This window comes from Colossoma macropomum, unplaced genomic scaffold, assembly GCF_904425465.1.
Source record: "Colossoma macropomum unplaced genomic scaffold, Colossoma_macropomum, whole genome shotgun sequence".
Lineage (NCBI taxonomy): Eukaryota > Metazoa > Chordata > Actinopteri > Characiformes > Serrasalmidae > Colossoma > Colossoma macropomum.
In genome coordinates, this window is record NW_023494795.1 from 25,440,225 (window position 1) to 25,453,877 (window position 13,653).

Consider the following 13,653-nt stretch of genomic DNA (forward strand, 5'->3'; position numbering starts at 1 on the left):
TTGCTCAAAAGTTAAGTTTTGTAATCAGTAACCAAAAATGAAGGCAAAATAGGAAATGCACACCAACAGTTCATACTGTTTATCAGCATTTCGTTGCTCCTCTTGTACTGAACACAGCCTCACCCTGCTGTATCATACTTTGCTGAAGTTTTTTTTTTTTTAAATGACAAAGGAGCTGCCTCCCACACACTTTTCACTGCTGTCCGTTGACCATCCATAGTGGTTGCATTGTTCACCACATATTTCCCAAGGAGTTTAAAATGGTGCCTGAATTTCACTTCCATTGTCTTGTTGGAATATCCGTCATTTGTGGTTTTCCTCTTTTAAATGAACAGACAGCATAACCACGAAAAACATCTGTTAAATGTTAAGTGTATGACATTTTCTTCACGTGCCGTCAGCAGTTCTTTTTGACTGCCAGATGCAGATAGTTTTTCAGGTACATACAGCATCTGCCAAATTATAGCAGTTGGGACTAAGTCTACCTTTATAGCATTCTAGAGAAATATAATGTTTATTTTTAAAGAGTTACAAATATAGTAAAATGAACAAAATGCAGATATTTTAGTGGAGTAGCCTAGTGTCACAAACATTCTGCTATAGTAAATACATCATCAGATAGAGGTTTGAAATATCAGTCAAATTTAAATCTTACATTATGCTTACCTAAAAGGGATGAATGGCTGACCAGTTATTTCTAAAGAGTAAAACATGGAGAAAAATGATAAATTTACTTGAATTTCTTTTATTTCAGTATCAAAACACTGGCATCTCTCAGTACTAACATCACAACAGAACTGTAGCCTAAATAATGGCCACGGTCTGAAGTTGTCTCGGCTATAAGAACCAAGAAATTGCTGTGCCATCATGAGCATCGTAGGGCATCGCATTAGCATTCTTTTTCTCAGTGCAAACTAAAACTGGAAGTGATGTACCTCAGGTTTTGAATAAATAACCACAAAGCCACAACGTCTGTAAAGGATAAAATAGTTTTATTTATAGTCTCATAGTAAAGGTAGGCCTCAACTTGCAAGACAATTGTTGGCAGTATGTACGACATACCGGTAAGTTCCATGGAATGGAATCAAAGACCTATTTAGTATGTACTATGTACTAAGAGGAAAATCTGTGATAAACAATATACTTACATCTCCTAGACGCGCAAAATTTGGAGGACGGGGTAGGACTTAAGTTAAATTTTAATTAGCACTTAAATATGACCCTGGGATTTACAAGTTTTTTAATCACACTGTAAAAGAAGCTTATTTGTTGACATTCTATAAATGTGTCATTATAGGGGAAAAACAACATTGACCAACTTTATATATTCCCAAAAATTGCAAGAAACATACAAACTGCAGTACATCATTTTTGCAATGGTATGACAAATGCAAAATGAATGCATTCCTTTATAAAAACCTTTTTTTTTCAGCCAGCTAAACTCCTCTAGATCAAGCTAAAAGAACACCACACGTCTGGGGATTTTCTCAAAACATGTTTAAACCAAACTTGTCAGCTATTTGATTCCATTGTGGAGGGGCTACTTAATATTAATTCATATTAACTGCTTTGATGTAGGTTCACATTCATTTATGGAAAAGTACAAACATTTAGAAAGGTTAGCCACTCCTTTGGAACAATTATTCTAGGGTGCATACAAGTACTAAACAGGTTCTTTAACATATTCAACAATAAGAGGATAACAAAAAAAACATTTTTAGCAGTGCTTAGAGCTGTATGCCTCATGAGCCCCTTTAGGTTCCTACTGAAGGGGGTACAGACAAGGGTACAGAAAAAGCACTGAGTCCTTATATAACAAAGCTGCCTCATTTTGGTTTTGGGTCGTTCTTTGTTGCTGCCAAGATGTGGGTGCCAGGATATAAGACAGGCAGAGAGAGTTGAGGAAGGAGAGAGGACTAGGTAGAGAAAGACATGAGCTTTGTGCTGCCTTTCTGATATGAGTCCTCCTACTCTAGTAGGCATCTCTCCTTTGGCCTGGCCCAGCATCGGAGAAGGTTCTGCAGACATGAAACTGGAGGTTGTGGAGGCTCTGGTTGGTGCACACTGAGGAGGAGAAGGGAGCAGAGGAGGTGGAGGAAGGTTAAAATCACTGCACAGGGCACTGCAGTGACCCTCCAAACTAGGAGATCCTGGAAGAGCCTGAGGAGGAAGTGGTCTTAGCTGGCCTCCACACGAAGCTTCTTCCGAGTGGGCGGTTCCTCCGGATCAGACTCTGAGCTGGAGTCAGAGCCTCCGTCAAAGGCTGACACTGCGCTGCCCTTGGGGTTGGTGTACAGGCTGCTGTCTGACGATGAGTAGTTGGCCTGTAGCTGCGTGGTCCCCTTGACCTTCTCCAGTGCACGAACTGTAACAGGAGAGTGAAAGAACAATCATGAAGACAATACAACATTAACCATATAGTATGTACACCCTATTTGAAAGCCATCTGGTCCTGGAATTTGTAATTACTAGTAATAATATTCCTGCTGATGTAAGTGACTGCCCACCTTGTGGGCATTTCTCTTTAAAAGGAGAAATCCGTTCGGCAGTCCAGAAATAATTGTGCCCTAAGTAAACACTTAGATTTACTTGATCCCTCACCCCTCCAAGGGCTCACTGAATAAACATCACTTATGCTAATATAGTAAAGGGACCACTTCCTTAGGGAGAAATGGCAAGTCAACAATAGCTTGTGAAAAACACTACTGGAACAGGCAGTATGACAAATTAACTAACAGTGTAAGATACTGATGAAAATCTCAATTTTGTTTTCATTTTTTCATTTGCAAGCGTTCAGCAGCTACAGAGAATTTATAGCGAAATGGATTTTGCCTTCTAGAACAGATGCCTGGTGCAGAGTTTGGCACAGGGCACCCTGAGCAGATGACAAATGGCCACGTGGTCCGGGGGTGATGGAACTTGTCCCTGCGAGCCTGACGCTACCCACCTTGCTGCTCCAGCAGAGCGTTCTGCCTCTTCAGGTCGTCAATGTCCTGCTGGTGTGTGTGGTTTTTCCGTCGCATGTACTGGATGTACTCTGTGGCTTTGTCTAGGATTTGAGCTCGAGAAGCCTGTTTGATAGATTGCTGTCAGCAACAAACGAAATACTAAAATATGATGCAAGGTTACATTGTCCTTATCACACTGCTAAAGCTAGAATTGCTCTACTTTTAACTAAAACAACTATCTTTCCCAAAGACAATAGTGTGAAAATGTCTTCTTTTGTTTCAATTAGATTTCTCAAACTAAACCATGGTAATTTCAGAGTTAAAATCATTTAAGATTCTCAAAAATGAATTAATAAAGATGTAGCTTTTCCAGCACAGTTGATTATGTTTAGAGAACATGAACATTTTGGGTTGGGCAATTGAGCAAACATGCATCATGAAGACATTTTCACAATACACAATAAGTATATATATTTATTTAAGTTGGAACAGAATAAAAAGAACCAGAAATGTTTACTAGTTATAAAAAATACTAGTGAAGAACTACACTCACCGAGCACTTCATTGGGAACACCTGTCCACCTACTTATTTATGCAATTATGTAATCAGACAATTATGTGGCAGCAGTGCAGTACATTAAATCATGCAGAATGACCAGACTGGTTCGAGCTGACAGAAAGGCTACAGTAACTCAGATAAGCACTCTGTACAGTTGTGGTGAGCAGAAAACATCTCAAAATGGATGGCCCACAACAGCAGAAAACCACATCAGGTTCCACTTCTGTCAGCCAACAAACAGAAAGCTGAGGCTGCAGTGGACAACAAGAGCAGCATGAATCCATGGACCCAACCTGCCTTGTATCAAAAGTCCAGGCTGGTGGAGGTGGTGTAATGGTTTGGGGAATATCTTCTTGGCACACTTTAGGCCTGTTAATACTGATCTATCACCACCTGAATGTCACGGTCTATTTTAATATTGCTGCTCACCATGTCCAGTCTTTTTATGGCCACAATTTACCCATCTTCTAATGGCTCATTCCAGCATGAGGATGCACCGTGTCACAAAGCAAAAGCTGTCTCAAACTGGTTTTATGAGCAAAATGGATCTGAATCCAACAGAACACCTTTGGGATGTGGTGACAGGAAAGTGAACCTGAAGATTTTCAGGATTTGCATGATGCAATTATATCAACATGAACGAGAATCTTAAAGGAATGTTTCCAACATGTTGAGAAATCCATGCCACAAAGAATTAAGGCTGATTTGAGAGCAAAGGGAGACCCTACCCAGTATTAGTGTTCCTAATAAAGTGCTCAGTGAGTGTAAATTCAATGTTTCAAAACCTCTGCTGCACTAAATCTAATTAAACAGAACTAATCAGACTCTCTTTGTAAAGAAACATGCAGTTGGGCAGTGTTGAACTACTGACGATATCCACAGTATGATCAGAAAAACATGATATAATGTGACATAATTGATCAAGATATAAATACTGTCATATTGCCCACCCCTACAATAGGTTATTATTTCATTGTTCTAGGGGTTGATAAGCTGTAAATCCCACAATGCCCCAGTAGTGCTGCATTATGAAAATGCTACTAACAGTACAAGCATTTTTTCCTTTCTTCCATGTTACATACTTTGCAGCACTACATCCAATTAAGCAGGGCCCATCATGTTCTCTTGGACTCCCAGCATTGTCAGGATTCAAACCCACAATCCCCTGACAATAAGGCAGCTAACACCCCTTTTCTAAACCTCTTTTTCATGAATTGTGCATTGGTTCAGTGTACTGTATTGATGCTACCCATAATATACTTAGAGAAGCTTATTGTGATAATATCATATCAGTCACTCCTACTTGCTACACTACACACTGAAGTCATTCAGGGCATTTCACGCATCATCTCAGCACATGAGTCAAACATGAGTCTGTGGGGAAAGCTAACTGTCTTGGGGTCCAAAAATCCCCAAAAAAGTCAGCGACACTTAAATGCCCTCAGTGTCAGACATGTCAAAACAACTGGCAGTGAGTGGAATTTCCCCCACAATGGCCTGATCTCAGTCTAGTTATCAGTCTACCTGGGCTACTCTGACTTCATTCAGCTCACCTCCTGCTCTAGCCTGCAACTGTCAAACAGGATCATTTAACTATTATCTCATGTTAATATTCAAATAATCACAACTGACAGGCTTTCTATCAGTTTCAGACTAGGAGATGTAATTGGTTCATCACATCATAATAAAGCCAATTTAACACATGAAATACATAGAACATTTAAAAGCTGCCTGTGCTCCTCTCGGTTTTACCAGTGATGTTTACCAACCTTTTCCCCTTGCAAAGTAGGCACGGAATCCCGAAGGCTGTGAAAGCTGTCTTTGATGTGGTCCCTACGTTTGCGTTCCAGCGCATTGTGGTGTGCCCGTTTGTCTGCCTGCAATGAGAGAGTCACAGGGGGCTTCACAGCGGCACCACTGCCAGTAAAATCCTCCATGATAGTGACACTGTGCTAAAAGGCCACGAATGCTTTCTCTAGAGGTCACCTATAGATGTTTCTGTGCTGTGAACTCATCCTTACTGTTTGTGTGTAATCAAAAAAGTCAAATTTAATGTCACGTTATAAAAAAAAAGCCTATCAAGTCAACTAAGCCATCTGTAAGAATGATGGGCTATATATGAATTTGATAGGTTCTGAAGGCCGAAAAGCACTTCTAGCAATACTGAAACTATGGCATGTAGTGAGTTTATTAAGGAAGTAGGTGATGTTTTCATGCAAAACATTTCTTAGCTTTCCAAAATGCATCTGTCAATTATGTCAATTATGTTATACAATGGGAAATTGTGCACTACTCCTTTACAATCCTAATAAACCTCTTTATTAAGCCTATTTTAGCTATCTTCGAACAGCTGCATGGAAGTCATGGCTGCCAGAGTGAACTGTCACGAGGCTCAGCCAGTACTACCTACAGCCACAGCTGTAAAACCCGTTTAACATCCAGTGACTCATTAATGGGTGCCTCTTTTGCATTTCAACCAAAATGACTGCTGACTGCTAGTTATCCACATGAACAGCATACAAAGACCATGTGCTACATGTCATAGGGTGTGGATCTAAATCATGAGTCAATATGTCTGCTATGTCTACAATCTTACATTTAATCCATAGGCTAACTTTATTACTATTGCCATGTAAGGACTGAGAAGTGTGAGACATCTTGTTCAGTGAGTTATAGGCCAGATTTTGTGGACTTCTAAAGAGGAATCCCACCATTTTTAGAATTTCACAATAATTTACTTAAAGCACTCAAACCACCACGTGAAAAACTGGCAAAAAATTTGTTACATTAGTGCAAGTACTTATACAATTACCTAATGCACATGTACTTGTGTGCCTGCTAAAACACCTGAATTTGTTTATCGTCTCATCTAAATATAAAGAAACACTTCCTCCCAGTACAAAAGAGTTTTCCTTGCAGGAAAAGATAAAAGACACTTTGGGGACTTCGCAGACATCTTGACTCCAATCTTGTTCAGCGATTCCTCAAAGCCAGCCATGTACTTACACCTTTGCTGGACCTACCACTATTTAGATTTACCAGCCAAACACCCTTAAAATTTGCCCTTTTTGATAAACAGACAAAAAGTTGCCGAAAACAAAAGCACCATCATGGTGTGGTAATATGAACGTACACCAGAACAGACAATACATCACCCAGCATGAACTGGTAGAAGCATGTTTCTCCCAAAACTATATACAATATATAGAACAGGCTACAGTCCTGGCTATTAGAGTGGTGCTTAAGTAGAGAACATAAGAGTAGTGACTAGCATGCTCTTCTTGGTGACACAGACAGGGGAGTAGACAGTCTACTGCATGGCATCTGGGTGTCTCCAGAGCAAACCTGTTAGCATTGCACGCAAGTCTCAACTTCCCTGAGAGGCACATGACCATGTGTATTGTGTACGTCTACGTGTGCTACTCAAATCAAGGGCATAACTCTTGGCAGATGCTTGGAAGTCATTACTGTTACATAATAGGTTACCTGAGCACACCTCACACATAAACAACATTCCTAGAAATCGCTTAAGCCTGGGCACAGCCTTATGTACAGTAAGGCATAGTGCAGTCACTCTTTATCTGAGCACTATAGAATTTATTGCAGAACTCTATGGTAGAGAAATGAGTTTCTTAACCTATGGCAAACATTCGAACTGCTAAAATAGTCACACAATTTACATTACACAGCTCTTAAAGCTATTTGGATGATGTCAGTATCTCTGTCTTTCCTGAATGTAATTTGTCTTGCTTATCATGCTACAGAAGCTCATTCCGCAAAAGATGCCTGAACTGTGTAATACCCTAGAGAAACGCTAATGCTTTTATACTGGCATTCAATAAATGTATGAGGCAGTTTAATGAAACTTGAACTGAGATCACTATATAGTTTCATTTTCAATATTAAAGGGAAATTCCAAGAATCTTACAAATTTTCTCCATAAATATATGGTTACGCTGTATACCAAGTCATTCAGTGTGGTTTGATATGAAACGCCCTATCCTAGAGAAATTTACCAAGTCAAAATTGTTCATAGTGCTGGTGACGAGAACCAGACGTCTGAAGAGTTTAATGCCTGTAAAAGCTCCCTCATGGAAAGCTTTATATGAAATGGTTATAAATAGACTGCCTGATGTCCGAGATACTGCTTTATGATAACTCTGAGATAAGCTTTTGGCCTGAAATGTATTCTTTAAAATCCACTCATGGTGGATAGGTACATACAAGGTGATGTGTAGCAAAACAATCCCAAAGAAAAAATATTTTTTCAGATTTAACACTATTTCACTATTATCAACATTACATATAATAACTTCAAAGACACCTGTATGTTCAATGGTTGTTTTGGATGGAAAATAAAATGGCTATGTTTCTGCTGTGTTGCACTCCTGGTTCCTGTCACCACTGAAAGTTTCTTTACAATGAACCACTTCATGAAATGATTAAATATTCAAAATATTAATTCAAAATTAGGTTGTTTAGGGCAAAACAATAGAGGGCAACTGCACTGTCACATCACACCCGGTGTCAAATGTGCATCAAATATACATGAAATGCTACCAAACGTTCAAAATATTCCTGGAGAATAAGAACAGGGTTACTTGTCGTTTATACTAGTATACTGGCATACTATATTGCTTTGCACTCTTAGCAATACTTTTATATAGCAATACAATATATTTGATAGACAATAAACATTATATCCATAAACATCCATAAAACAGTGAAGATCTGTTGGTTTTCACTTTTTAGTTATATTACTGAGTGTTTCAGATTGTTTTGAAAGAACAGGTCAAATATGTAAAATTAAAGGAACATTATGTTCCTGTTCGGGAAATCTATTTTGTGTAACATCCACAGTCCTGTGTGAGGTTCTATCTGATGTACTTTCAAAAGAGTGAAACAAAACATTTCGGTCGGTAAGACAGTACAGAGTAGCAGCACTCAGGAAAATGGATTGATTAAGTTTATTAATGGTAACTTAAATAGTTGATATAGTTAAATAGTTGACTTTGATATATTTGGAAATTTATATGAATGATGAATTGAATATTATCAGCACCACCCAGCCCTATGCAGAACACACACCCAGCTCAAAAAATACAGTAATTTTCAGACTGATTTACTAATATAGCTACAAATAGTGGCCTGTAACAAAAAGTGATTGTTATAATGCTCAAAACTAGAGCACCTGGTCTAAGGAGGTCACGCTCCAAGGACATTCTGAGCTTGCGTTCAGTAATAAGTAGCTGCAGTAATTCAAAAAGCTGAAGGTGATCTATCAACTTTGGTCCACAGTGATCAGGGCATCTCATATTTTCTAGGTCTGAAACTCCAGCACAGAAATGACAGCCCTTTACTCCAGCCATTTTCAATTATGGCACAATAATTAAACTACACATGCTGCTCTTAACCCTCCTGTTATCTCCACATTTACTAACATCTTTATTTATGGGGTGAATCTGACCCCAGCAATTTAAACCTCCAGAACATGACTGTCATTGATGTCAATCATTTGTTTAGGGACATTTAGAGATAATAAGAGGATTAAAAACATCCAGTGCAATGTATCATATATCCACTGAGCTACACTACATGTCCCTTCTAATTAGTGAATTCAGCTACTTTAAGGTTCACCCATTGTTCATTTATGCACACACAGCTGGTATAACCTCCATTGAAAAACCCTGCCAACAGAATGGGACAATCTGGAAAAGGTGCACATGAGCCTAAGGTCACCGTGGCCAGTGGAACTGTGTTCTCTGGAGTGATAGACAGAGCTCTACCCAATACCTATGGGATGAGTTGGAGTGGAGTTTGTGATCCAGAACTAATCATCCAACATCAGTACCTGACCGCACTAATGCTTTTGTGGCTGAATGCAATCAAATCCCCATAGCAATGTTCCAATATCTAGTGTAAAGCCTTCCTAGAAGTGTAGAGGCTGTTAGTGCAGTAAAGGGGGAAACAAACTCCCTATTAATGTCCTTGATTTCAGAACAAACAGTTGGATAAGCAGGTGTCTACAAGCTTTTGGACATATAGTGTATAATCAACACTTCCAAGTCCCTGTTATTTAGACCTGCAGCACGAGATGTCGTGGACAAGCACACGCACCCACATGCTGAAATTAGAAAGGATAAATGTTAGCCAGCACAGACTCTAATATGGACATGATGTGCTGATCGTGGCAAACTAAAGCCCCGGCTTAACCGGCCTTCCTTCCAGCATCGGTGGCCTGCTGAGCTGCTCTGTGAAACAGGCAGCACCGGCCAGCTTGCCGCCTACAAGCTGCAAAATGAACGTATGAACGTTACAGGCTCCATTCAGCTGTTCAGGAAATAAGCCTGAAATATGCCTCGTTCTGCATGTGACGTTAAGTTATTGGTGTTGAGCGCTGTAAGTTACCTACCCGACAACAAAATGTCAAAAACAGAGGGCATTATCACCGTTAAAGGCTAAAAGTGGAGTAACTGCCCCGCTTATTACGCACCACAGAGTGAAATCTTGGTGATTCTTCCTGTAAAAAAAACAAACAAAAAAACAGAAAAAGAAAAGTACAAGTGAAGCTAACGTTAAACTATATTGGATATAACTGATTATTTGGATGTAATGTTATATATATTTTTTTTTGATTTAGCTACACTCTTTAAAATGGTTCTTCAAGGGTCCTTTAGGAAAAGCAATTATTCTATTTAGAGCCATAAACCAAGTCATGCTTAAATAGTTCCTTAGGTTCTACATAGAACAACATTTTGAAAATGGTTCTGGATCACTAAAACCATAAACAACAATCTGAAGAACCATTCCACCAAGCAGGAAATATAGGTTCTATATGAAAAGCATAGTTACTAGATTTAGCTACACTCTTAAAAAAAGATGGTTCTTCAAAGGTTTACTAATGAACCCTTAAAGGACCATCTTTTTTAAAGAGTACACGGTTTTCTAAGCACTGCAGTAACGTTAAATGTAAAAAGACAGAGCAGTAGAAGTGCAGGACCCTCTCAGATCACAGTACACGTTAAGGCTGTTTTGTTTTCTACTCATTTTGAGCCCATTCTGTCTAGAACTGAACTGCTGGTGTGGACGGTAGGTTAGTGCTGCTAGCTGGCTAAAGCGCTTAGCTTGGAGCCTCTCAAATCGAAAACACAGGGCGCTTCGCTCGGGCTCTCGCGCTACCTGCAACGGAAAAACAAACAAAAAAACAAAAACAAGCACATAAATAACACATGTACTCACGTCACTATCGACCTCGATGTCATCGTTGTCGCTCATTCTTCGGTGAAGTGTGTTAATCTAAGAGAAGTTTGGCTTTAGAAAACGACATGAAACGGATCAAACCGTCACCAACAGCGAGAGAAACGCAGCGAAGACCAACGGCCGAAACTCCGCCGCGCGTGACTCGCCTACACGCGGACCATTAACACTACAGCCAGCCGCGCGCGGGATTGTGGGACTTGTAGTTCTTTCCGCTTTGCGGATCAATAGCGTTAACAAGAAGATGAAACTACAACGCCCATGGAACGTTTCAAGAAAGCAGCTTCCTTGCGTCGTTGTTTGGCCGCGTTTGCGGGTGGGATTTGTAGTCCAAAAGAAGCTCAGGTTTAAGGGCTGTAAGACACGTGGAGTGTTAGAAGCTGAGGTTTTTATTTAACTGTAGGACAGGTTCATGAAGAATGACGACATGATACTTGTATATAGCTTGTGTATATAACTGTTTAATGGATTATATTAAGGTTGTCTTATAAAAGTAGCTATTTCTTGTGAAGTGCAGGTGCATATCTGGCCCAGAGGTTGTTTATATGCTCTCCGCAGGTCCAATATTTAAGAATCTTAAGACTGGTCAGCTATGTAGATGTGTCTACATAGCATATTAATTTCTGTATTATGTTACAATCAACATTTTGGTTATTTAAGATATTAAAAAAGGAGGTATTAAATAACAGCAATGAAAAAAAACATCCTAACATGTAGCCAGAGCGATTGCTGAGACAAACAAAAGTGTTTCTTGGGAAAAGAAAAAAACAAAACAAAACAAAACATTTTTTTCAGAACAGATCTGATGATGGTGCATTGTCCAAAAAAGTGTCCTCTGGTCAGCAAATTACAGGGCCTCACTTCTTATTATAGCCATCTGCATAAGATGACATGAAGGACAAAGCAGTGCATACAGAACACTGCAGTTTAATTGGAGGAAATCCAGGGTGATGCATGAAAAGAAGAGACTTTTCTCTCTGTTGTGAATAAATTACTGCTAGCTGCTGCGAGTATGTGTCTCTTCAGTCACAGCCCATAAAAAATTAGTGATTTTTATAGGCTATCCCATAACCTCTGTTGTTAACGCGGCAGCTCAGTTCCCCTGACATAAAGGCAAATAATATATTTCCCCCCTCCACAAAATAGTGCAGCAGATAAGGAGCTTACATGGTGGATTATATGAGCTGCTGGAGTGGGATCAGTTCATCGGTTAAAAAAAACAAGTGTAGTGCCGCATCCGCTTGGCCACAAGGTCAGAGGGCTGGAGGGAATTTACCCAAACATACCCCTCATCAGCAGCCGGCCTTTGGCCACCATATTAGTGGTGCAGGACAGCGTCTGAGGTTTGTAACACTATAGTCTGCTTGTGCAAAAGCAGCAATAAGGAATGGTTCAAATAATGTAGTTTGCACTGATGAGCCATGGAAACTGTTCTTTATTTAGCATTCTGTACTTAACACAGACCTATACTGACCTCTAGCTAAGAAGGTCCAGCTGATAATAAGCCTATGACCTGTAAAAGTACCCTTTAGCATTTGGCTCAGCAAAAGTAGTTTAGTTATACAGAAATACATATATATAAAAAGACATTCAGAAGCTCACCAGCTCTTTCATTTTGTTTTGCTTCTTGAAAATAAAAATTCTTTTTTAAATAAAGCTGTTACCCCACAACCCCCCCAACAAATGAATAAATACCAAAAATCAAAATCAAAATCTGGAAGCAAGTCTATATTACTTTGTTTACATTATCACTGTAATCAATGGAATAATAAGTGCTATATTGTTGCTGTCTTACTTTGTATATTGTGGTGAGGCCATAATTTCTACTCTAAAATGCTCTTTATTAAAGGAACAGGGCAGAAAAGCTACTCAAAGAAACAACTGAAATAGGGGCAGGTCACTCCGAGCCACATGCTTTCTCTTTATGGTAAACATTAACCCACACTAACTGAACCTGCATAAAACACATAAGCTCATCTCAGTGGCAGAACACCGCATAGCCCCCCTCTTAAAGGTCAGCTGTCCCAGTGACCCACATTGCAAAGTCCTTCAAGTACGCTGGAAGATGGTGCCCCCCACAGTGGTATTCCCACAGCAGGGGTCTCAGAATGTTCACAGCCCTGGCTGGCACAAGCACCGGGGGTGGGGGTATGGGGGGTCTGCGTCCCTCGACCCATTGTGCTTCCAGCTCCTCCTTGGGGTGAGGCCCCTTAAGCAACTGCTCCACCTGGCCCGGCATGATCTCCTGTTCACGGGGCTGGTGCAGGGCAAGTCTATGAACTACAAGAGTCCGCTGCCCCGCCCAGACCTGATACACCTCCACTTGAATATGAACATTACATCAGCCTTTTAAATCGTGGTAAAATTTCATGATCAACGGACCAATAAAAATGTTCCACATTTACTTCTACAAGTTTTTAATTTCCATTAAAGGTAAAGAAGGTTTGTGGCTTGTCCTGTAAAGTTACCATTTTGGAGATTTGTTTTTTTTTTCTGACAATATGTTGGTTATATACAAAACACATATGACAATAAATACAGTATAATAAAAAAGATATTAATAATGGTTTAAAAAAAATGAATCAATTCCTTAAAGTTTATAAATAGGTTTCTATTGCTTGTTTATGTTACTGTTGTAATTAACAAAATAATAAGTAGTATGTTTTGGTTGATGATGGGACAGGCCTAGTAAACACATATGAAAGTAAATACACTGCAGTGCACTGTAGTCAAAGTAAATAAAATGACTTAAAAATAAAATAAAACAATTTCAAGCAAAATCACTGCAGCACTGCGGGGTGACGTCTCCTGTTGGCTGAGTGCTGGGTCTGTAGAGAAGGGGATTGATGGGGTGGAGTGTGACGCAGAGGTTGAAGGTCACAGCACTAA

General features: G+C 39.6%; 1 protein-coding gene across 4 annotated transcripts; it reads right to left on the reverse strand.

Annotated features, from left to right (window-relative positions):
• Positions 1–973: 973 nt before the first annotated feature.
• max (myc associated factor X) lies at positions 974–10,931 on the reverse strand. Of its 4 annotated transcripts, none has more exons than XM_036581991.1 (5): positions 10,747–10,931; positions 10,001–10,027; positions 5,277–5,384; positions 2,948–3,071; positions 974–2,365 (listed from the first exon to the last, which is right to left on the reverse strand). In XM_036581991.1, the coding sequence occupies exons 1-5, from the start codon at positions 10,780–10,782 to the stop codon at positions 2,178–2,180; spliced, it is 483 nt and encodes a 160-aa protein (XP_036437884.1). In that variant the 5' UTR covers positions 10,783–10,931; the 3' UTR covers positions 974–2,177. The 4 variants fall into 4 exon arrangements, with proteins under 4 accessions (XP_036437884.1, XP_036437883.1, XP_036437886.1 ...); XM_036581990.1 differs by having other exon boundaries at positions 2,948–3,086; XM_036581993.1 differs by lacking the exon at positions 10,001–10,027 and having other exon boundaries at positions 10,747–10,927.
• Between the last annotated feature and the right edge of the window lie 2,722 nt (positions 10,932–13,653).